The sequence below is a fragment of the Protopterus annectens genome, chromosome 10.part0 (assembly GCF_019279795.1).
Source record: "Protopterus annectens isolate FY-2018-M chromosome 10.part0, PAN1.0, whole genome shotgun sequence".
In the NCBI taxonomy this organism is placed as follows: domain Eukaryota; kingdom Metazoa; phylum Chordata; order Ceratodontiformes; family Protopteridae; genus Protopterus; species Protopterus annectens.
The window spans coordinates 722,419,599-722,444,848 of record NC_056744.1 but is presented as its reverse complement, the minus strand read 5'-3'; the positions used below and the strand labels follow the sequence as shown (position 1 = coordinate 722,444,848).

The 25,250-nt window shown below is 37.2% G+C and overlaps 2 protein-coding genes across 2 annotated transcripts in view; one reads left to right on the top strand and one right to left on the bottom strand.

The window, feature by feature from the left end:
* Positions 1 to 25,250, top strand: part of DOCK7 (dedicator of cytokinesis 7) — a 3,076,229-nt gene that overhangs the window by 1,272,130 nt on the left and 1,778,849 nt on the right. The window lies entirely within an intron of this gene.
* Positions 16,895 to 25,250, bottom strand: part of ANGPTL3 (angiopoietin like 3) — a 40,934-nt gene continuing 32,578 nt past the window's right edge. The window contains exon 7 of the mRNA XM_044085546.1: positions 16,895 to 17,621. Within this exon, the coding sequence (XP_043941481.1) occupies positions 17,440 to 17,621 (182 nt within the window). The 3' untranslated portion in view covers positions 16,895 to 17,439. The remainder of the gene's footprint in view (positions 17,622 to 25,250) is intronic.

Genomic DNA, 25,250 nt, shown 5'->3' with positions numbered 1-25,250 from the left:
GACACTACCTTCATCAATGGACAGCAAAAGAATATATGAAATTAAATGCTTTTGCTGTAAAAGGTTACAGTGAAAGTCTGTATTCAAGACCTGATGCCCATCATACAAAATAATAGTGCCAGATTAACTCAAATGAGGTACATGAATCTCACTTGGGAAATTGTAAAGTATAAGGAAAGAGATGTACTGTATTGGCCTGCAATATCACAACAAACTGAATAGTGCCAAACCTTATTATGAGCAGTGTATGTTTACAACCAGAATTCTTAAGGTGATGACATTTCATGTGTTATTTAAGCTGCCAGAGAATAAGGTTGGTACAGATTTCTTTCTTTGCAAAGATCATTACTTGTTTCATAATATCCAGAAGTGGTTAATCTAAAAGGTATCTCAGGTAAAAATTTTATCAGTGTATTGAAGTATATTTTTGAGACATGACATATTCGACACACTGTTAGCAATGGCCCACAATCATTTGCAAATGAGGAATTTATAAGATGTATAAAATCCACAGGATTTCAGACACACACAGCTGCTTGAACTAGGTAACTGCAGAGTAAGTGTAAAATCGAAAGACTGAGTCAAACAATGAAAAATCTCTTGAAGGAAAAAAGTACAAGTTTTGAGAAGAGATATTGTCAGTTATCTGTACTAGAATGTTAAAATACCATTGCGTGCAAATACTGGATTGTCTTCATTCATGTTGACTCATTGGCAACACTTCCAGTAAGTCAAAATTCAGCAAAACAAGCCCACTGAAGACCTGTTTCATTGTATAGCTCCACAGTCATATACGGCAACAGGGAAAAGTTAAGATAGGGTTTGCTGAAATCGGTTTTCAGTGGAACCATTTGGCTGCATTGGGATTTGAGTAAATTGCCTGCATTCGGTTGTCCAGCTTTAAAATGTTCAGGACTGCAGTCAAGATTTTTGGAATTATAGGACATCTTCCAGATTGCAGCCCACTCAACACCTACTCCACCATGGGCAGTGCATTTTTGTGGTCAACATACTTTTTCAGTACTGGGAAAAGCTCCTAAAATTGGAAGAATTAAGCAAAAAGGGGAAAAAAATGGCCAACTGCACATTTTCAAAAAAAATGTTTACAAAATCTGTAGGCTAATAAAATATTACCTTGGTAAATGATTCTGTTTTTATTTTAATTCCAGCACATCTTGTTGCACAAAAGAAGTACATCAGTTTATGCTATGGCATGCATAAAATAAGCCTAGCTGCACCTTTGGCATTACCACGTGCATCCAAACTAGGTTATGAGGAAGACTCGATTGTGGGAAGAAAGCGCTCAACTTGTATTTTTGAGAAATCAATAAAGTGTCTAGATACCTATAGTGATTGTGGAGTGGAAATCTGTATCGCTATTACCACATGTATGTTGTTGATGGATAGATGATAAAGAGGTAAACTTTGAGTTGCTGCTACTGTGTTACTGTGTTACCAGGCAGAGCATGCAAAGAAAACCTGTGATTCTTTTTAATTTTTTTGCAATACCAGAGAAACTGAGGAAGAAATAGACTGTATTAATATTATGAAAGCACAAATAAGCAATTGGATTGGTGTTCCAAAGCAGGATTTGTTAACCGAGACAGTACATTCTATGTGCTTCAGATCTGGGCTTTGAGAAAGCAGCAAAGATCTATATTAAATATTAAAGATGCAGTCATGCCAGCAAAAAGAGTTGCTGCTGAGAAAATTGTGATGGAAAGGAAAAGTCTTAAAAATTGGGGAGAACAGAGTGTTTGTGGAATATGATTATTCACTGTGTACCAGGTGAAATAACACTTTTATCCTAGCAGTCAGGGAATGTTGAGAGGCAGGCGTGAGATTCAGTCTGCTGGATCCACCTTTCTTCATGATACTTTTTGTGGTGGCTCAGACATTTTTGGAAGCAGAACAGGATAAAATGGGGAAAAAAAGATTAGCCAAGAAAGAGTGAACCAGCAAGTAGCAGGGGACTTTACTGTTCTCATTCTTCTGACAATTGCAGAGCCCATAGAGAGGCTTTACCAGTGAATCCGTTTCCATTGTTCCAAAGTAAGATGGATGAGTGACAGTAAAAAGCACAGGAGCTGACTAAAAGAATCAGAAATATCCAGGACTTGAACCAGGGACCAGTGTTGGGAGTTAGAGAGGATTATGAAGAAGACTAGCAAAATTGTGAAATCAGTGAATAAATGGAAGACTGTAAAATATTAATCCCATTAGATATAGGAATACATGTTCAATAGGGTTTTACAAGTGGGTGACTGAGAAAGACTAGAATTTTATTGACTGTGTTAAACTTGTGGGTGAACTAACTGTAAAGTGTATATATATATATATATATATATATATATATATATATATATATATATATATATATATATCCAACTTTCTGTTATTAACATTTAGAAGGACACTGGAGAAACTGAAGTAGCATATGAAAGTAAAATATGTTTTGTTTTTCATGTTTATATAAAAAGGCATTATGTATATTGCATATTATATTCTATAGCAGTGTTGTATAGTGTGCAGGCAAGGGTATTTTAAATGTGAGGTGGGGGAGTCTTATCAGTGTCTTATGTACTTGATAAAGATAGTCATACAAGAAAGTACTTTTTCTTAGTTGGTAGGTATCCAGGCTACAACAAGAAAAACTGGCAAAAGTAAGTTAAAGTTAATATAATGATGTGCCATCCGACTGCTGGGTGGGTGGTCTAAGTGTATTGCTCACATTATATGTTGAATTAAGATAATTTCCCCTGCTTGTATAGATGTGGATTTCTGGATTAGTGTCATTGGTTTAAGCTTTTGATAACCACTTTCTAAGCAGATATGCTAGACAAATAAGATAAGATGTTGATAGGCATAGAAAATTCTTTTATTCGCAAAGTCATTAGCTATTTTCCATTAGCAAAGGTTTCAGTGGGGAAAAAGATGCAACTTAACCAGTTAGTGAGAGGTCTGAACAATGCTTTGTGAGTGAAACTTAGATTCTTTGCTTCTGCAAAGTCACTAACTTTTCATAATGAGCTGCCTTTACTTGGAGACAAGCAGTCTGCAGGAACAAGCAATTAATCATGAAAGGTTTGAATATTGCTGACTGAAGCGTAAAAGATACACCATTATTAAGTTTTTAAAGGTGCATTTGTAAGCAGTTCAGTGAAAAACTTAAGTTTTTAACTGAGGAAAGTGAATAAGTTCTAAAACTAGTTGCCTCCCCAGCAGACTTATGCTTTATGTTGTGTACTGTAATATTAAAGGCATTTGTTTGTTTATTTATAAGAAGTCACTGCAACTTTTCTTGTATCTGAAAATTGTTAACTGAAAGCTTGCAGATTTTACATCTGGGAGAGCAATAAAGATATAAGAACAGATAGCGATTAGTGTAAGTGGGAAAGCAGGCTGTAAGATGCACTTTACCACTTTTATCCATAATTTTAGAATAGATAATCCCTGTGGGTGAAACCATCAATTTGGGGAAGCTTTTGCCATGTGGAGGGTTGAAATTCTTCAGTTTTTGAAAATGTACGTAGTTTTATGTAGTTGTTATAAGTTAAAAGCACTGAATAATGTGTGTGCGCGTTTGAGACTATAGTGACAGGTAGGAACGACATGTCCAACAGATTTGGTATGTACACTTCTACTCAGGAGAAACACTTAGGCAGATAGTTTTTTTATACTTGTTAAGGTCTTTATCTTACAAATACAGGGTTTAATTCTAACCTCACATTGTTGGCTAGGATTGTGATAGTCTCCAGACTGATGGCCTAGTATTTACTTATGAAAAGGGGATGGGGATTCAGAAATTCAGTTTATTTTTTTGTTTGTTTTCACTGAAGCAAAAAGTCTGGAAAAAATATGATGAAGAGTGAAGTGGAGATGAGAAGAAATAACTACATAACAGATCAACCTGCAAAACAGTGTGTGCATGTAAGGTAAATGTTGGAAATATACATTCAAAAAAAGTGGGAGTAATAGTCTTCTGTCAGTGTCACAATGATTACTCTGTTCATATTATCATGGAATGTAAAAGGCCTTACAGATATAAACAAAAAGCAAAGAGCATTATATTTAGAAGTACAAGGTTCAGAAAACAAGGTTACAGATACACACTTGGATAGAAATTAGCATGCAAAGAAAGGATTTTAGGGTAGACATTTAGCAGAATATTGGGGACAAATGAAAAGGGGAGTAATAGTACTGGGGATCTAGTAGTGATAGAAAAGGAGAAAAAAATATAAATCTGGGGTAGTGTAGAGTTTTTGTTTGAGGAGTAGATTACACTGGCATGTATTTATATTCCACCTAAAATTGCTGTTGTGGAACCTGAGAGAATATTGGTAAAAATAAATTTATTAGCAGGGAATGTTATTTATGGGTGGAGACTGTCATCTCATTTACAATAATGAAGATGTATTGGGGGGACATGGAAGGGAGAATGCAGTAAAAAAAGATACAGTTCTGAAAAAGTATAGGAGTATATTTTGGATGGAAGATGTGAATTAATTAGTAGGAACTCTTACAGAATTTACACATTTTCCCCAAGATAAAATAACTGGGCTGTTCCAGAAAGAAAATGTATTTCCCAGGAGCTTGTGTATTTAATTAAAAACTTTGTCATATATCCAATAACGATTTCAGATCAAGCATCAATAAAAATTAAGTTACAGATATAGGGTATTGAAATAAAAAAAATGACACAGGTGCTTTTTCCTACTTACCTGTTGCAAAGAAAGAAATGTAAGAAATGAGTAGTGGGAAAGAGTTTGAGAGTTATTAGATAAGATAGTGAGTGGTGTAAAATGAAAAGGACGTTTTAACACTTGGTAAAAATGAGAGAGACAGATGCATTGAAAAAAGTGATAGGATTTATTTAGAGGGGTTAACAAAGGTTAAAGTATTGCAGAGTAAGGAGAGTCAAACAGAACAAGAAGAGGATCAACTTCAGAGTGCTAAAGTGAAAATAAGGCAATATTTGGATGTTATGCATGGGTTTAGAAGGGTTGCTGTTAAGCAACTATGTTTTATTAATTCCAGAGTACAAAATCTTTTATCACAGTAATTTAGGCAACATAAAGTAGAAAGGATTGTCACCAGACTTGAGGAGCCAAGAATTGTAACCAGAGATCCTATACAGGTATTAGAGATATTTCCGAAATGTTATAAAAATTTGTATAAATTAATTGTCAAGGTTGGAGGAAGATGTGTCACAACAGTTAATAGCTTAGACAGGAAGTGATTAGATAAAAATGGTGATGTATAGTCAATCAAAAGGGTCTTCAGAAACAGAAGGCATTCCTTTGGAATTTATGAGGCAAGAAAGTGATAAAGATTTGGAAGATTAATTATCAATATTTTGAAAAGGGGGTAGTGTCAGCATATTGGCAAAAAGCTGCGGTGGCTATATTACCAAAAGAGGTTAAGGAAACTTCAGATCAAGCTTGATATAGACCCTTTTCAATTTTAAACCAGAGTTAATAGATATTGACAGGTGTGATTATATAGAGTGGAAGCACACATCTGACACCTTTAATAAAACAGTGACGATCCAGTAGGAAGCAAAGTATAAGAAAGTATTGCTATTTTAGTGGGTCATGATGCAGAGAAAGCATTCCACATATAAAAAAGATAAAATAAACTGGAAGGGTTCCTCCCAGATGGGCTGTGTTTGAACATAGGAACCAGGGAAGGTTGTCTTCTTTCCCCTTTGTTTGCTTCATAGGCTTGCCACTCATTGGTCTGAACATTGTCTGTAGTTTGTCACTTTTGATGTGACACATCAACTGTGTGTGCAAAAATGGGAAAATGGTTTGTGGATGGATTTAGAGCCATTGGCAGATAAAATAAAAGACTCACAAATTCAAGAATATGACTGGTACAGTGTTCAAGAACACTTTGTTTGCATATGACATGTTGTACTAGATTAATCCAGAAAAAGGCATTTTGGTATTGAGATGTTTTGAGGCAGTTAAAGCCTTTTCAGGTTATAAAATAAATGAGGGTAAAAAAGGCTGTAGCGATAAACTACGTATCCACACACTATTTGGTTCAGTAGTACTGATATATATGGAGACCTGATAGCATGAAGTATTTAGAGGTAAGGATTAAATAATTCTATTATGACAGCTAAAGATATGTGAGAAGAGTCTAAACAAAAGATAATGCAAAAATTAAGAAGCTGGAAACTCTTTACTATGGATATAGATAGTAAAATGCAAGAAGTGAAAATGTTTGTCCCTTTAGTTCAGTATAAAGGTTAGATGTATTTTTATCAACCAGAGGAGAAGTTGTAGATGACGAGCTGAAATATTTTATTTGGGAGGGAAAGACTACAAGAGTTAAGTGGGATGATCTCCCCATAGTACAAAGTGGTTTAGAATTACCTGATTTGAAAGGATACTTTAAAGCTGCATACTTAAGGTGTGCATACATATATATATATATATATATTTAGATATATATATATATATATGTATTTAGATATATATATATATATATATATATATATATATATATATATAGATATAAAAGTATACACACAAACACACACACACACACACACATATATATATATATATATATATATATATATATATATACATACATACATACATACATACACACACACACACATTGTGTACCAAACAGAAGGTTGTAATTCAAAGTGAAAAGGGATGTCGATGAAATGGGTGAAGGTTGTAATTTAAAGTGAAAAGGGATGTCGATGAAATGGGTGGGGTTGGAGTGTGAAAAATAAGGAGAGAGTAGAATTTTGGATGTGGGTCCATAAGGAGAATAGCAGCAACCATACAAAACATTATGTGTAAAGTAGTAGAAAGTATTTTAAGCAGTAAGCCAACACTGGAGTGGAGAAAACGAGATTGTGCCAAGAGGGATAAATGCAAGTAAGAGAGTAGAAAAATAGTCAAGAGGGGGATGGAATTTACTAGAGAAAATTAGCAAAGGAACCAATGTATTAATAGGAAATAACTATAGAGGGAAAGGTAATTGAGTAGGATGAAGCCAAGCGGAAGTTTGGACTGCAGGTTAGATTGCCTTTCCTCCCAGGGATGGATAACATAGTATAGGCAAAGATAAGGGGATAAGAGAATAATAAGTGAAAGACCATGTCTTGTGCACGTTTTAGTTGAGTCTAGAACAGACACTGCTATTAAAAAGGTTATAATTAGTAGGGAATGTCAATGTTGCATAACTGTGAGTCAATCATTGGAGGTTAAAGACTGGGAAAAGAGAATGGAAAGGCAGTTTACAAAATCCTGATGGTTTAACGATATTTACGTGGAAGTGCTTGTGTATATCTTTGTATATGCCAGGCATTCTTCAGATAATTTTTCCTACGTTAGATAGCAAATGCTGGACATGATGGGAAAGATAGAGGTAAGAGAAAGTCTTTTTAGAAACTTAAAGTACTCTGTGGGGAGTATTTTTTTTTATCAGAAATTTTTGGGGGAGCAAATCATTGTAAATAAAGAAGTGATTCTTTGAACTGGAATGTAGCATCTGAATAGCCCAGAAATAGTAAGGTCTTCCAAGTGTAATGCTACTAGTTACCAAAAAAGCAATTATAGAAAATGGAAATCAAAATATAAAACAATTGTAATTGAAGTATTGAATATTGTAAAGGAGATAAAGTAACTGGAAGTTGGATCCCTTTAGGAAAGGGAAGGAGAAAGTTGCATATAAATAAATGGAATTTGTGGGAACAGTACATGCAGAATATTGTTCAGGAGGAGGAAGAGTGAGGATGTTCATCGTGTTTCACTGCTGCAGTCATTACACTTGAGTTATCCTGCCGTCAGGTGGTCCCGCAGTCGGCCAGAGTTCCAAAGTCTTGCTCCGGTGTCGGTTGCTGTCGCTTCTTCCCTGACATCAGTGTGCCAGGGGTATACAAGATGCAGCCGATGCCATTTTCTTCAGTCTTTCTTGCCGCGCGGTGCCCAAAGCAAAATCAGTTCGCAAGTGCCGGTCGGCCGACTCCTGAGATTTATAATTCGAATTTCAGAACCGAAGTCTTCAGTAAAGCTAAGTACCCTGTTGGGGAAACTTTTTCTTGCCTCAGACTGATGAGAGTAAAAGTTAATAATTGCATTTCTTGTGGGAAGCAAATACCTCATAAGGATTTGAACTGGAAGTTGGATCCCTTTAAGAATGGGAAGGAGAAAGTTGCATATAAATAAATGGAATTTGTGGGAACAGTACATGCAGAATAATGTTCAGGAGGAGAAAGAGTGAGGTTTTAGAAAAGGCAGGTATTCATCAATATATGTTATGATGAAGTGAATGATTGTTAAAAGGAAACATGTATAATGCATGAAAATAATGAACAATATTACTATGGGTTTTTCTCTGTAAATGTATGTGTACCTATGTCAGTATTCAAAACTTGAAGATTTAATAAAGATATTTAAAAAAAATGCTACAGCGCAAGGGGAATATCTTTCGATACATCAAGGAATGAACTACAGCTCTTAATTTTAATTGATGTTGCAGAGAGCCTACCTGCCTCCAAGTTTGGAAGGCTGCTTAAGAAACAGGGAAACAAAAAAATATAAATTCTAAATACATTATCAATACCCTAAAGTCTTTTATGCACTTTGTAAACAAAAATCCGGATATAAAAGCATGGTCTTTTTTCATATTCGTAATAGCATATACACAAAATGATAATATAACTCAGGACTCAGTAGCAGTTAAAACAGTAAGAATAGTCTAATTTACGGGTATCATTTGATAAACACTAATAAAGTACTAATGATAGAGCAAATTATTAGTGAGTTTGATCTTGAAAATATGTGGTTAACACTGCAGGGAATAAGACAAACAGTTTTAAACCAACAGGCAATAATGCAGAAGTTTGTTAGGGAAAAGGTTTCTATGTTCATAGAGCAGTTAATAATACTGATGGAATTTCCCACAAATAGAAAAGGAATTTTATCAGTGTTGTACAAAGTAGTTAAAGAAACAAGAGTTCATAATAAACAAAATATATGGAAATACTATGAAACAGTTAAAGGCAATTTGCCAGGTGATAAAGATAAAAAATAGAATTCTTACATATCCAAAACTAACATCTTTATCACTATATTGGCAACTTTTCACGTGGCAATTTATACATAAAACATACTTAGCATTACACAAGTTAGAATTATTATATAATAAAGAAAATGGATGTTGGTCATAATCAATAGCCAATTGGCAACACATGTTCTATGAATGCTGTTTACTTAATATTGGAAAGTATCAGCTATTTGTTACAGACACTGTTCACAGATAATTTCCAACTTACAAAGTCTCTGGTTTTGTTGAATACACCTGTGCCGTCTTGTGTTCCAAGGCAAAAGTATGTAATTTTGTGGACTCACTTTGCTATTACAAGGAAAAATATTGCACAGAACTAGAAAGCTGCAACTCCTCCCAATTTTAAACATTTCAAGAACATGGTTTTATCAGTCTCACAATTGGAACTGAAAGCAATCAAGGAAAGAACAGAACAACCTACTTCCTTAAGCATTGCCAGGCAGAAAGGAAATCAAGTGCTGGAAACAGAAGACTGTAATAAATTATAATCTTATTCAACGATACATTCAAGAAAACTGTTTTTCAAGTATAGACATCATATATAAATAGTTGGTTTTGTAATGTTTGTTTTTGGAATTGTTTCTCCACTTTAAGCTTTGACTATGTAAATATTTCTGTGATGTACATATTGTATATGTGCTTATGTTTCTGAAAATCAATAAAAATGGATTCATTAAGAAAATCAGTGAGATTTAGTGACTGTACTTAAATGTACAACATACAGGAAGTTTCTCAGGGCTGAAAAATGTTTAATGTTAATTGTGAAATTGTTCTTGTTGACAGTTGTAAATGCCACTGACACTTGTAGTATCGTAAAATAATTTTAACTATTTTAAATAATTATCTCAAAACGTTTTCATTTATATACATTAGTACATCTGTTTGTAAAAAGGGGGTAGTACAGTATAGTGAAAACATCTGAACTATTTTATATAATGACTAACTCGCCGTATTTGCAGTACATCATTGACTCACTTGCTCAGTCTCTTGCGTGTTGCAGCCAGGATAGAGTGCTCCCTTAGGCAGTCACTGCTATCTGCTGTTTCAAGGCAAAGGAGGGAGAATGGAAGTAGGTTGCATGTCTACCTATATGTTACAATGTTGATTGCTTTGTAATTTCTTAGAAATACCTGCTAAAAGTTGCATCAATATAAGTCCTGTTGCACAAACAGTATACTGTGTTTTTTTCCTGCTGAGTTAATACATGTTACTGAGACTGTGTATACTTTTTGTTTTGCTTATGCTGTCCTGCTACTGTACTGTTTGCCTCACTACCTGTTTCTCTCTCTCCAAATGTACCAGCCTTTGTGTTCCTGCAATTCCCTGCGCCTGACCAACTGAATGTACTCTGCTTGTTGCCCAAGGAATTAATCCTGTGCAAAGTTTTTCACTACCAGCTCCCTGTGTGACCTCCCTGAAAAAGACAGTGAAAGTATGTGGTGCCTCTGCTACTTGAAATACTGTATCCATAACGCGTTTTAAATACACTGCTAGGTAAGGCAAGACCCCAGTCAGGTCAGCCAGAAGCCAAACTACCTCCCCCTTCTAGCATTCCTCTAACCCCTACTTATATATATTTTTCCTTATCTTTCTTTCCCCACTCTAGTTCATTTCTTACCTTTCTTTTACACACCAGTTTATTTCCCTTCTCCCTCAACCAGATATCCCCTTAGCTGACTTACTTATTGCAATTAGGTAGCTGACCACTAGGTGGCGCCTCTATACTAGCTTTCTGCCCTTTTATTCTGCACCTTTCTCTTCCATATCTCTTTAAATAGGCTTTTTGACCTTTATCATACCCTCCTTGTTCTATTTCCCCAACTAAGTTCCCAGCTTCTTTTGACTCACTAAGGCATCTTAAATCACTTTCTATTCCTGTAACATCCTAAATCCATTCTTCCTAAGCCTCTTATCTCTCTCCCATACCTCCTACCTTCAGACTCACCTGCACTCTCCTCACTTCACTGATTGTCTTCCTTGACAAACTACTCCTCACTCTTTTCCCGCTCCGTTCACCCTGCGGGCTTACTCCACTCCCCTACCCTGCCCCCAGTACTCCTAGCTTTATTCCTCCAAGGCCACACCCCCACAGCACTTGCTCCAATCACATTAATCATCTAATTACCAAACCGTACCTCCCATTCCTCCTCCTACAAATTACCTCCAACACATTCTTCCCTATACCTGCCTATTTTCCCCACCTTTAATTCTCCTCCCACTTATTATTCCCACCATGTCCACATCACCCACCCCGTACCTATTCCTTTCACTTCTCTTACTCTTACTTTTTCCTTCTCTCACAACTACCTATCTCCTGACCTCCTTTCAACAACCATTACACTCCACCCTTCCCCTCCCCTCCAAATAGACTTCCACACCTCCACTAGCTACCTCTCTAAACTTTCTAAATATGTTATACAAACCCAGCTACCTTCTTCCTAAATATCATAAACTTACACCTATCAAATATACCTATCTAAATGTCATAATCCTACCGGGCAATTGTAGTAAACACCTTTACCCTAAACACATAACATACCTTCACTCCCTACTAGATGGGACATGCATCCTAACCCTGGCCCAAACCATATCCCCACCTCTGGAAAATGTAATACTTACATCATTAGCTCCATAGCCCCTTCAAAGCCTAAGAACTCTCTCTGCATAGCACATCTCAATGTACGTAGCATTAACAATAAAATTCCTCACCTCCACGCCCTCTTAGATGTCCACCAATTTGATCTTCTATGCTTATCTGAAACTTGGCTAAAACCTACGGTTAAAGACAATGAATTAACCCCTCCGGGTTATAATATCATAAGAAAAGACCGCACTACCAAAAAGGGAGGAGGGGTCGCAATCCTATATAAAATAGAACTACAAGTTAGCACTATAGACCTTAATCCACTTTTAGACAATAGAGCTGAAATACTTATCTCCAAACTTCAAATCAACTCTTGCAAAGCCATAAATGTTATTTGTTTATACTTGCCCTCAGGAAATAACATAAATACAGTTGAAAATATTCTTAACTGGACTTCTTTTAATCACCCACAAGAAACCATAATCCTAGGAGACTTTAACATAGACTACCCATATTAACTTATAAGGCTTTTCACAAACTATCATCTCCCCCACCAGAACTAATAAACCCAACAACAAAGTAAGTACCCTGGACTGGATACTTACTAATAATCCTCATCAAACGTACAAAGTAGGAATCCTCCCTGATGACCTAAGTGACCAAACCCTCACCTATATTATTAGATATAAAACTAACCTAGCTTACCCTAACACTGTCAGAAGTGTACGCAGCAGTAAGAAATTTAATCCTGAACTCTTCCAGACAGAACTGTTTCATTGTAACTGGTCATCACTAAAATCTCTCTCACTAGATGAAGCAGTAGCCAATTTCAATACCACATTCTTAGCCATCCTGAACCACCATGCCCAGCATGCTCTGTTAGATGTAAAACTAAACCAGCCCCCTGGCTCTCTAATGATACTAGGCAAAAAATTCTTCTGAGAAACAAATCCTGGACAAAATGGCGAACTACTAAGAATCCATTAGATCGCCAAACCTTTAGGCAACTTAGAAACAGTACTTAAAAAAGCCATCATACTAGTCAAAAAAACCTTATACCACCAAGCACAGCAGACATATCATAATAAACCACAAACGTTTTGGAACAGCATTAACAAACTTCTTTACCCAGGACAATCCATCACTCCCAACCCACTAGGCTCCAACCCCTACAATCCCACTCATACTGCCAATGCCTTTAATTCCTTCTTCACCAGTGCCATCCAATCTCTTGTCAGCCACCTATCTCCTGATGCCTCTAATATTCCTACTTCATCTTCAATCACTCCCCCTTCATTTCAGTTACAACCTGTCTCTACTTCCACTATATGCTCCCTTCTCCTAAAACTAAAACCTACCACCCCCTCAGCTGACCAACTCCCAGCACAATACCTTCAAAAAGGTGCTAAAGCCATTGCCTACCCCATATCCATTCTGATCAATAGAACAATAAACGAAGGAAATATCCCATCCATCTGGAAAATCTCTTGCATTATTCCATTACACAAAGGTGGTAATTCTTATGACTTCTCTAACTACCGTCCTTATAGCTCTGCTATCTCCTTTGGCAAAAATCATGGCAAAGTGTATCCATAAGCAACTTCTTAATCACCTTCTCCAAAACGACTTACTTGCCAACTGTCAACACGGCTTTAGACCATATCACAGAACCACCACTGCCCTGTTATCATTCACAGATTGTATTAACAAAAACCACAACAAAAGTATTCTTTCCTCTGCAGTATTCCTTGATCTATCCAAAGCTTTTGACATGGTTAATCACCAACTCCTCTTACATATAATGAAATCTCTATCACTTGTTCCCTTAGCCATTAATTGGGTCAAATCTTACCTTGAAAACAGACAGCAGGCAGTACTCTGGCACAACAACCTTTCTAATATCCTCCCCATCTCCCTTGGTATCCCTCAGGGCTCCATATTAGGTCTGCTGCTATTTTCCATTTGTATTAATGATCTTCAGTTAGCAATTCCACATACTACATGCATTCAGTATGCGGATGACTCTACTATCATCTGCTCAGCTACTTCTCAAACTGAATTACAAACCCTTACCCAGATAGCATTTAATACTGTTGAACAATGGTTCACACACTGTTGCCTCCTCCTAAACCCCAAAAAAAACTAAAATGCTACTCTTCTCACCAACCCGTAAGTCCACACCCACACATTTCACATTCACATCTAACAATGGTACTCTTATTTCTCCCGACCCAACTACTAAACTCCTAGGAATAACAATTGACAATAACCTCAACTTTGACATGCATATTAACAATACTATAAAAACAGTCAACAAGAAACTTGGATCCCTCTATAGAATCAAACCCTTTCTTACACCAGTAGCTAGGACTGCTATAGCTAGAACTCACCTAATCTATACTCTACTCTATGCCTCACTCATTTATACAAATCTTTCTAAAAACAACCTCAACAAACTAGCAGTATCCTATAACAATATTGCCAGATTTGCTACTGCCTCTCCTTTCAGAACTCATCACTGCCTTAATGTAAAACAACTTGGCTGGCTAGAGTTTCTACACCATCTACAATTTCTCCAGCTTACTATAGCCCACAAGACCCTCTATCAACCCTCAAATACTCCAATACTCTCAAGTCTCTTCACCCCCTACAGTAATCCTATAAACTTACACTTAGCCAACAAACTTCTTTTTAACATTTGCAGATCCAACAACTCAGCAGGTGATAACCTGTTCTCTAATACTGTTGGAAAGCTATGGAATTTACTACCTACTGATCTCACTTCTGTCTTCTCTTACACTATTTAAAAAGAAACTCAAATTATATCTCAATACACACTGGTTATGTTCCTGTACTAATCCAGACTAATTTTCCTATGTCTCATTAATAACAACCATTCATCTTTATGTATGTATACCTCCTTACGGTCCTTGCGAAGCGCAGTTGTAGTATTGAAGTTAGTATTGTTATAAGAATGTTTATCTATTGCTATTACAAAAAAAAAAAAAAAGTTTTCTTTTTCTTTTTTGTTTTATTTCCTAACTGCTACTACTTTCTATATTTCAGTTTGTATGTATCTTTACTGTACTTCTTTTTATATTGTATTTTAGCATATGTCTTGGAGCATTTCTCCCCGGGCCTCTACTGAAAATGGACATATATCCAGTTAGACTAGCCCGGTCAACAAATGTAAAATAAAATAAATGTCGTAGTGTATGTATAGCAGTGCATCTATGGGTGATGACAGAGAACACTGGAATGCTGTTGTGGTGTGTTTGCATACTACTTAGAATGTTATGGCAGTAGAGCAGCTTGATAGTTGTGCACTGCTTGTCTTAGCCTTCTAAAATTTATTAACAACAGCATTTTATGAAAACAGTCAGACGAAACCCTAAAAAAAGAGTAAAAGAGAAAAACATGCTACCTGGCACAGTTCTGAAGCACATAGGAATAATACTAGGCAAGCGATCATGATAACTTAAGCGCCTCATGTCAAGCTTGTGATACTGCTTACCTCCCAAAGTGAGCATAAAATACTTTTACAACTGTCTGATTTTTACAGGACATCATATTTTTGCCTTGTCCCTGGTATTTTGTAAATCACTGGGGATTACAGATGTTTCATCATTAGCGTTAAGAAGTGCACATTGATGCAAAACCTGTCGTTCTGTTGACTTATGTTCTCTGATTCTGCCTCCTATTTTTTCCTGCCCCTCTTAAAATTTCTAATTTTCTGGAAAATCAGTGAGGATTACCATCAGTCCCATTATGATAGGCAATAGGGTTTCATACTTGCTCAGAAAATTGATTTAATGCAAATCCTGTTTTGTTAACTTTTTGTGTGTGTAGGGAGGAAAGGCTTCATGAATGTCAATATTATTATTGCTGTAAATACCAGTATCTGCATTCTTGACTGCAATTTACACACAGCCTAGTGTTCTCCATTATCGCCCATCTAGGCATAAAAAAAAAGAGTACATAGATTTTGTTCACTATACCTTTAAGAAATGGGTTTAACTTTATGGTGGTGCATGTTGTGATGATCTCTGTAACTCTAGGCATTTGCAGTAACGATTTCAAGTTGTGAGTGTTATCTTTGCTTGCGTCTCATTGTTTAGATACCACAACAATTTCTGTAGTGAGATGCCCTTTGAGTAAACCATTCTTTTTTTTTACTTTAATTTTTAATATAGTCTTTTAAAGTATAACACATTTTAAAAATGGGCTACTATCTTTTGGATACTCACTCTGGTGGTATTACTATTAAAAATAATAGCTATATCTGCTTGAGTCATTCATGGTTGCATAACACTATCTCAATCAGAAGAACTTAAAAATGACAGCTTGAGTGCACACATTCTTGTATGCATGTATTTAAGATCTTTATTTTAGGGGCAAATGAGACATGAATAAAAACTAGTTTTGCAGTGGGCAAGCATACCTGCATCCCCATATAGGGAACGTCATTGCCCATATACCTTGGGCTTTATAAATCCCAATTTAAGGTTGTTTACACCACATTGAAAGAGCAGTTATTGTGATACATTAACACTTGTCTTGCCCTTTCTTAGAAGTGCATCAACCTTGGACAACCTGTAATTTGCTATTATGTGAGTATCATGATTTTCCTCCACTGGGAAGGGAACAACAAAAGATGAGAAGATGCCAACTTGAGCTGTTGTATTCGAGCAGCTGTGACTTAATTCATGTCATCCAGGAAGTAACTGCAACCCCTAGTACTTCAGCAGCAGTAGTGCGGGAAGCATGAGATAGTGATGTAAGTAAGAAAATAGTAGGATACCTTCCACCAAAGGTTTCAGCCAAAAATATTCCAAATAGACAGAGGTAAAAATAAAGGCAGAAACCAACAGGCCAACGTTTCACAGTAATATTTATTAAAAACAATAAAAGTTTTATTTTGTTTTTAATAAATATTGCTGTAAACGTTGGCCTGGTGGTTTCTGCCTTTATTTTTACCTCTGTATACTGACATAGCTAGCATGATGGAATTTAACCTAGACAACTGAAAAAGAAACTCACAATTTGCACTTTTAGATGTTTATTTCAATCTAAATAAATACAGTAATTCTTGCTTCTTGTCACATAGGATAAGTTAAACAGTTAAATATCGTATACAGCTTACTTATTACAAAATATTTACATAACTCTTTTATACAGAATACAAAAATGTAAGTCAATATGACCCAGACATGATACTGCAGAACATTTATTAATGTCATTTTTGAAATGTCAAAAATTGCTTAGGATATGTCCATAGCTGGTAGTTATGCATTCATACCAGAAATGTATGGATACCGTCCTCAGGTAGCAGGTTACAGTATTTCTGACTTTAAGGACTGTCTGTAGACGAGCAGATGTCTGTGTAGTCTTTTAAAAGCTGAAGATGTTTATGAGCATGCATTTTTTTTCTTACATAAACTGGATTGGCAATATCTGTTAAGTTAATGATGCTTAGAAGTAAAACTGATCCATTATTTTATTTGACTTATAAACTGAAAAGATGTTTATTGGATTAGAAAGGAGGAAAGGTTTTTGAAACACAGTCATAATTATAAAATCTTTCATTTTGATCTTGCCTCTTTTTACTGAAGACGTTTATGCTGTGACTATGCATAATGGTTTATAAAGTAGAGCATCTGACTGGTTGCACAGTTATGGATGGCTGTGTTATGCAACATTTAAATGGCAAGTGATGTGGGTTGCATTAGTAGTTTTAAAACTCAGGTTTGAAAAGATTAAGAAAGGTGTTCAAATTCTGCAGGACGAATCATCATTTTTGTTGCTTTGAGGGTGTAATATCTGCCCTTTCCAGGCTTCCAGTGTATTCCTTTTCTTCGTTCTGCTTTTCCTTCAGCTTTTGGTTTCACATATTTTCCATTCAGGCTTGCTTCTCCACATTCATAATACCACCATCCACCTAGGAAAAGAATGCAGCATTATTTTCATTGGGAAAGTTTTGTTTACTCTGCACATATTCAGTGGGTATATATTTTCTAATTAATATGCAGTTTGATACTTGTTTAATATTACATATGTAATCAGTGCTTATTTTAGTTGCAAATGCAGTCTGCAAGGAAGTCCTGATCATGAGAACTTTTGCTGAATATGACATAACCAAGAACTTCAGCTTTACTGTTCACTCTGGCTGAAAATGCAACTTAACTATGCTGGAATGTCAAACTTGCAGCCAGTAAGCCTCAGACATCCATCAAACCAGCATGATACTGAGAGAAGGAGGCTACTATACAACATTTCAAGTTGCACTTGCTGCTTTTATTTATTTAATTAATTTATTTGTGGCCCTCTGCTATGTATTAGCCACCATGAAGACCTCATAATCATTTTAGTATGAGACCTGTAGTATTAAACCATAATGGTTAGGATAATTCAGTAGTGTTTAGTCTGTTTCCTCTCTTTGGTTTGATTTCCAATCCCCTCATCAGTTTATTGTGTGACTATGCAATGAAATGGGACCAAAGTTCCTTGGTTACTTCTGAAGACAATTATTTGTGTCTAGTTAAGATTTAACCAATTTAACAAAACCTAAGACTGTTAAATACATATATGGATTCTGGTTTATGTTGCTACTTGGTGTAGCTGTACTTTTTAAGTGTATAACATTACAGACAACGGTGATAAAAATACTCATTACAGCCGAGTACATCTCCAAGTGTTTCTGCAGCTACCTCCTCTCCTGCCTCTTGGCATCATATATAAATTGTTCATATTTGCATTATTAATTCCAAAACCATGCTACATACAAGGTATCAGAATATTTTATCTTGAAGCGTACATGATGGCAAACACAACTGTATTGATATTTGACCTATGACAATGAGTATTTGTTAGAACTGTAAGGTGATAACTTCATTTTGTAAAGTCTTAAGCCACCCTCAAAACATCTGCACTGGAGGGAATGAGTTAAACATGGGAATTTCTTAGGGCTCAACCATGCTGTGTAGTGGGTAGTGCACATCAACAGTGTACTTTTACAGGAGGTCTAGGAGTTGTCTGACCAACTTACTTAATGTTTTTACATATGTAAAGGCTGTACTGCAAAATCGTAGTTGTACAGGCCACTTTTCACTCTTGTTCTGTGTTTTTTCTTTTCTCTTATGTTGTGTGGCCATGTAGTTAGTATGTACGAGAGTAGAGGTTTGGGGTGAAGTCTCCTACATGGGGGGGGGTCTTGTTTTAAGGGATTTCCTTCACAATTTCAGAAGTTGTGGATTTCAACAATTTTAGCATCCTTCCATGGTGTTTTTCATCAACAGCTTGTGATGGATCCACACACATACACTGTAGCCGTATATATGCTCTTTTCCAGGAAGAGTCAGATGTGGAAATAAAGAAGGACTTTGTTTAGCTGCATCTGTAACTTAGAGCTGGATTGCTTAATGTTTGTTTTGAGTTTTTTTGATGAAAATACAGAAAGTGGAGTGGCTATTCTGCATGTTTGCTAAAGGCCGTCTACTTATTCCATAATTCATATATTATATAGTTATATACATATAGCTTTGTGTTTTAGAAAAGTTCTGTACTCTGCAAAATTTGTAGAATTTGATGTGGTTATGTAAGTCTTTTGTTCACTGCCTTATTTTCATGTGTATGTTTATAGTCATATACAAAATGTTTATCCATTTTGGGAACTGTTTCATTTTTAACTTTCTATAAAATTTTCTGCTGCTGTGAGCCCTGCCATTGGTGGAAAATGGTCCTTGATTGGCTGGCAAATATAGTTTGGAAAAGAAGTCCTAAACAGAAGAGCTTTTGTGGATTGTGAAGGATCTAAGATGTTTAACATTTAAATCACTGTTGTAGTAGCCCAAGCTATATTTGATATATCCTTGCCTAGGATATGACCACTGGCCAGCTTTCAAAGCTTTAGGGTACATTCCACATGCCCAAACTAGAAAGAGGCAGTTTGGGCACCAGAAGCTTCAGGGCCTCTTGCTGCTGAAGCGCTTTACCTTCATGGTGCTGACGGTTGGTGATTCTTTTTGGAACTGCGCAGATACATTTTTTTCTGGAGAAAACCTTCCTTGACCTCACTTTTCTGAGGGGAAATGCTTTTTTTCCATAGAAAACTGTTATTTTTATGCTAGGAAGTGTTTTTTTCTAGGATTGTCATGTTACTTAAGTGATTTTTTTTTATGTGGGTAGCTCTTGTGTGGGCATACTTTGAAAAAAAATTATTTTTATGGTTATATTCTTCATGTTTATGTAAAGTAAATGATTGTGGAGCATGAGTTTGTACTTTTTGTAACTGTCATGGAAAAGTTTACATCACAACCTAAAATGTCTTGTCAGAAGTTTCACCGACTCCCCCAGTCTCCACAACCGACTTATGCGGACTCTGTCCCAGCTGGAAATGTAACTATTGTTTGTTTCCATGGTTCTGGCTTCATGTTTCTGAAAGAAAAAGAAAATTACTAGAGAATATCTGTGTGTCTGGCTAGCCCTTTCTGTTCCTCAGCCGCTGATGGGTGACTCTGCAGTAGCCTATTCTGTTTCCTTGAACCATCCATCTTTTACTCCTAGTGTGTCTGGTCTTTGTGGAAGGAGCAGGTGAAGGACTACCGCTTTGCTGAGGTAAGGTGTCTGCTTTATGGGCTAGTGCTCCTGTTGTGGGTTGGCTCTTTTTCAGGAAGTCTCCCATGAAAGAAAATCAGAAACTTGGAAATGTTTCTTCTCCTGTTTCTTTAACTATGGACAGGGATGATTTGATGCAATTTCTTAATGGATGACTCTCTGCTTTTGAAGATGTTAAATCCTGGTTCCTTCAGACTTTCATTATATTACTTTCTGTCGGATTTTATTTGATATGTTGTTGAGTACTGGTTTAACAGTCCAAATGAGGTTTTAGTAATGAACTACACAGTGGGATTATTAACTCCTTTCTTTTCAATGCCCTTTCCTCATCCAACTTGCCCTCCCACTTGCAGCTTACATTTAGAACCTCAGAAATGTATATCTGTATCTTAAGGCAGAGGTACACTCTCTACCAGTTGTTCTCCAGTAGAAAATTGAGTGGCTTCTTTTTTTGGAAGAGTAGTTGGACAGGAACCAGTGAACATGAGACTAACGACTTAGAAATAATCAAAGTAAGTGAGATTATTTCTTTACAAATAAAATTATGAACACTTTTGGGACTCATATAAACTAGACATTCCCCCATATTCATAAGCATTGTGTACCATGATGTACAAGCTGTGTACCCAGCTATGTTTGTATTTTTTTGTTGTTGTTATGTCTTTTGGCTTTTCCCAGTTAGGGGTCGCCACAGCGGAACTCCAGTCCGCTAATGATTGGAAGTAGATTTTTACGTGCCGAATTGCCGGCCCTGATGCACAACCTTCAACGAAGGTACGCCCATTCACGCATGTCGCCACACAGAAGATGCTCTAGCTGAGAATCGAACAGGACAACGTCTAACTGTGAGGCGACAGCGCTACTGCGGCACCACCACCGTAGTACACCCAGCTATGTTTGTGTAATGTCTTTAAATTGGTGAGATCATATAACAGAATCTCTAAATGGTTTTATACCCTGCTTGGCTGTATGTTTCTTTTGTAATGAAAGCATTTTCTTTCTGTTTATGTTTTAGTAGTGTTGTGTGGTTTGGGTGGTTTCTGCGATATGTGATTTAGAGCTTGCCATGGTAGGGTACTAATGGGAGAGCATGCAAATAGGTTATATCTAGTTTACATGTGTGCAGTAAGCACATAGAGGAAAGGGTATTTTCTGCATCACAGCAGCCACTATCAGATCAGCAAAAAGTAACTGCAAGCATCTTAAAGCTTATAAGATACCCACTGTACACAAGTATTTACTGCAGCTATCTGTGCGGTACCTTACTTGTTTAGAAACTAGAGTAGTGATGTAGCAACATTATCAAAACTTTCCTTGCATTATACACCATAAAAAAATGGAATATCAACACATGCCCCCGAGTGCCTCAGCATAACCTATGTTTCAAAATCTGGAGATTGTATCCCTCAGGTATGTACAGATAGTCTGTCTTCCTGCTGCACAGATGTGGTAAGGAGTGATTTATAAATGTTTAAGGTTAAATTACTATGACTGTGGTGCATCTGTCAATTACAAGGTAGATAAGTAAATGGTATTGATGCTGCATGATTATGCAGGAAAGTGCCATAGAGTGTGACTGTAATACTTGGTTGCTATGGTTGGTATATTTTACCCAGTGGTTCTAATTTTACTTTAGCTTTTTAATGAGTTATTGGCTAAGATCAGGGCTATTTCTATGATGTTGTTGCTTAGCTACCATCTGCAGTGCACAGTGTTCCAAAACCATGACATAAGGTAAAATAGTTTTTTTAGGTGCTGTTAGTCCACAGATGTCAAGGCATAAAATCTGAGAGCCCATCCACTACATAGTCTGCAATTCACATGTTCTTGAATCATGAACCGTGGTGTGGATTCACATTTGCACACCTTCTGTACATCACTTGGATCTGCAGTAATGTGCAATATTTTCCATGGAGTAAGGGTACTTTCATGAATTGTGTAGGGTCATGACATATGGTTTGGACTGTGTACTATTGCATGTTCTTCGTGTTTCACTGTTGCAGTCATTACATTTGGGTAATCTGCTGGCAGGTTGCCCTCAGTCGGCCTGATTAACAAAGTCTTGGGTCCTGTGTCGGTTGCTGTCCCTTCTTCCATGACGTCAGGTCATCAGGATTATAAAACATGCAGCCGACGCCATTACATCAGTCTTTCTTGCCGTGCGGTGCCCAAAGCAGAAGCAGTTCGCAAGTGCCAGTCGGCTGACTCCTGAAATTTTCGTTTTCGAGTTTCAGAACCAAAGTCTTCAACTTAAAGATAAGTACCCCATTTGGAAAACTTTTTCTTGCTCCTTACCAATGTCAGTAAAAGTTAATAATTGCATTACTTGTGGAAAGCAAATACCTCATAAAGATTTTCATTTGTACTGTATTCCTTGCCTAGGCCCTGACCACAACATACCTTGCTGTCGGTTTTGTACTTTATTTAATCAGCGCAGTATCCGTCGTCAGTACATTTTTGCCTCTAAATATTTTGGTTCTTGGTTTAATTATCCAGAAATGACGTCTGTTAGCCATCCGACTACTGGGATTCCGAAAAAACGCAAAGAAAAAGACAGAGACAGGTCGTCTATGTCCAAAACTGCCGACAACGCTTCTCCTAAGCCATTCGCCAGTTCACTCAGTGATGCGCTTTTGCAGCCCCTGATGCCCGCTACTTCTGACTCGTAGGCCTCTACTGAGACCCATTCGGAGTCTGGTATGCCGCGAGATACTTCACCTATGGAACCCGCTGATGTTTCTACCTTGGATGGGTCCGGAGTCGTTGTGCAGGCACCGACTTCTGAGGGTGTATTCAGGCCTACAGACTTGCATATTAAACTGACTCCACCTTCTATACTAAGGCCTAAATCTCGATCTAGGTCTAAAAAAACAATGCCCAGGCCACATGTTCAGGCCCCTATGCCTAAAAAACAAATGATCAAAATGGCTGAAGATCTTATTACTCTAATCAGGGGTAGTCAAACCCCCCCCCCTTCTAAGAGGCCTAGGGCTGAGCTTGACTAGGAATCTTCTGATCAGGACTCTGTTTCTTCTGATTCTTCTTATGACCTGGATTTGTCCATACCTACTTATGATGATTCTGATGCAGAGGATTCCAATCCCTCTGCTCCCCCCCCCGAGGACTTTTCTTTTGGGGAAACTTTACATACCTTAAGGGAGCATTTCCACTGGGAAAGTCAGGAATTTTCTGATTCAAACAAGAGGCTTAGGGATTTCCTTCTTCTACCTCAGCATAGTCCTTTGACTATACCTCCTGTACTAGACATTGTTGATGATGTGTTTTCGGAATCCAGTATGGCCTCTGATTCCCTGCCTCAGGCTCCTAGTAAACCTGACAGATACTACAGGGTTCCTGAGTCTCACAAGTTCCTTTTCAAAAATCCTGTTGCAGATCCAGAAACCATTTCTCAGGGGCCCAAGGGCATTAAGGTTTCTACTGCTAAAAATCCTACCCCTTCTGTTAGAGACTCCAGGGCGCTAGATAGATGGGGTAAAAAGGTTTATACTTCTGCAACCTTGACAATCAGGGCTTTAAACTGCCTATTTCATATGTTAAAATATCAACAACGTATTATTGGACTGCTTAAACAGAAAGTGATGTTGATTTCTGACTGTGTGGAAAATAAAGTTTTACAGGATTTATTGCGTTCTGCTGAACAAGTTGGAAAACATACTTTGTAATGTGGTTTTGATTCATTAGAGGCCTCTTGCAGGGCTGCTGTTACTGGGTCTGTGCTTAGAAGCATGCTTGGCTTAAGGAGCAATCTCTGCCTGATTATGTTAAAGTGAAATTATTGGATGCTCCTTTAAATCAGGACCGCCTGTTTGGCAATAAGGCTGAGGAAGTTCTAAAAAAGATGGAAGATAAAGCTAAATCTATGCAAACTGTAAAAGATTTCTCACAAGTACAACCTCCAAGATTTAGTAGGCACTGGCCTACTAAATATTGGTCCTTTCCAGCTCCTTCCAGATCCTCTCAAGCCAAACCCAGACACACCAAAAGCACCGGGGTTCAGTCCCAGGGGACTCTCAGAACTATGCAATGGGGGGCCTCCACTTCCAAATCTGGAAATAACAAGATACCCCCTATGGTAAACAATTTCAATGACTTCCCTTTAAAATTAACAAGCACTTAACTTTTAGCTGCCTCTTTGGGGGGAAAAATTGTTCTTCATGCAAAAAACTGGGAACTCGTAACCCAGGACAAATGGGTTTTAAATGTAGTGTCCCAGGGATACAGATTTCATTTCCACACGTTGCCAACACCAAACGGGTGACCAGACCTGCCCCCATATCAGTGGGCAGAGGCTCAAAAACAAGTACATTCCCTCTTAAACATGGGGGCTATTCAACCGGTACCAGAGGAGGAAAAGGGACAATGTTTCTATTCCAGGCTTTTCCTGGTACCCAGAAAAGACAAATCATGGAATCCAATTCTGGACCTGTCTACTCTAAACACCTTTCTGGACATTCCAAAATTCAAGATGCTGACTCTTCAACAGTTACTTCCTGTACTAGGCCAAGATGCCTGGTTGGCAACTCTAGATTTAAAAGAAGCTTACCTGCATATCCCAGTCAGGGATTCTTGCAGAAGATACCTACGCTTCAAAGCAGGCTACTTGCTTTATCAGTTCTCTGCACTGCCCTTTGGCTTGTCTACTGTGCCAAGGGTATTCACAAAGTGCCTGGCTCCAGTAATTGCATTTTGCAGGCAAATAAATATTCAAATATATCCATACCTGGATGATTGTCTAATTCAGGCAGAAAACCAGACCATACTTCTAAGTCATCTGGCGTTTGTAAAAAGGGTTCTAACTTGTCTGGGGTACACCATAAATGAAAAGAAATCACAACTGGTACCCTCTCAACAGATTACATTCCTGGGTGCAAGCTTGAATACAACTGCCCAGATGGCTTTCCTCACGCCAAAAAAGCAAATTTATTTGGTAACT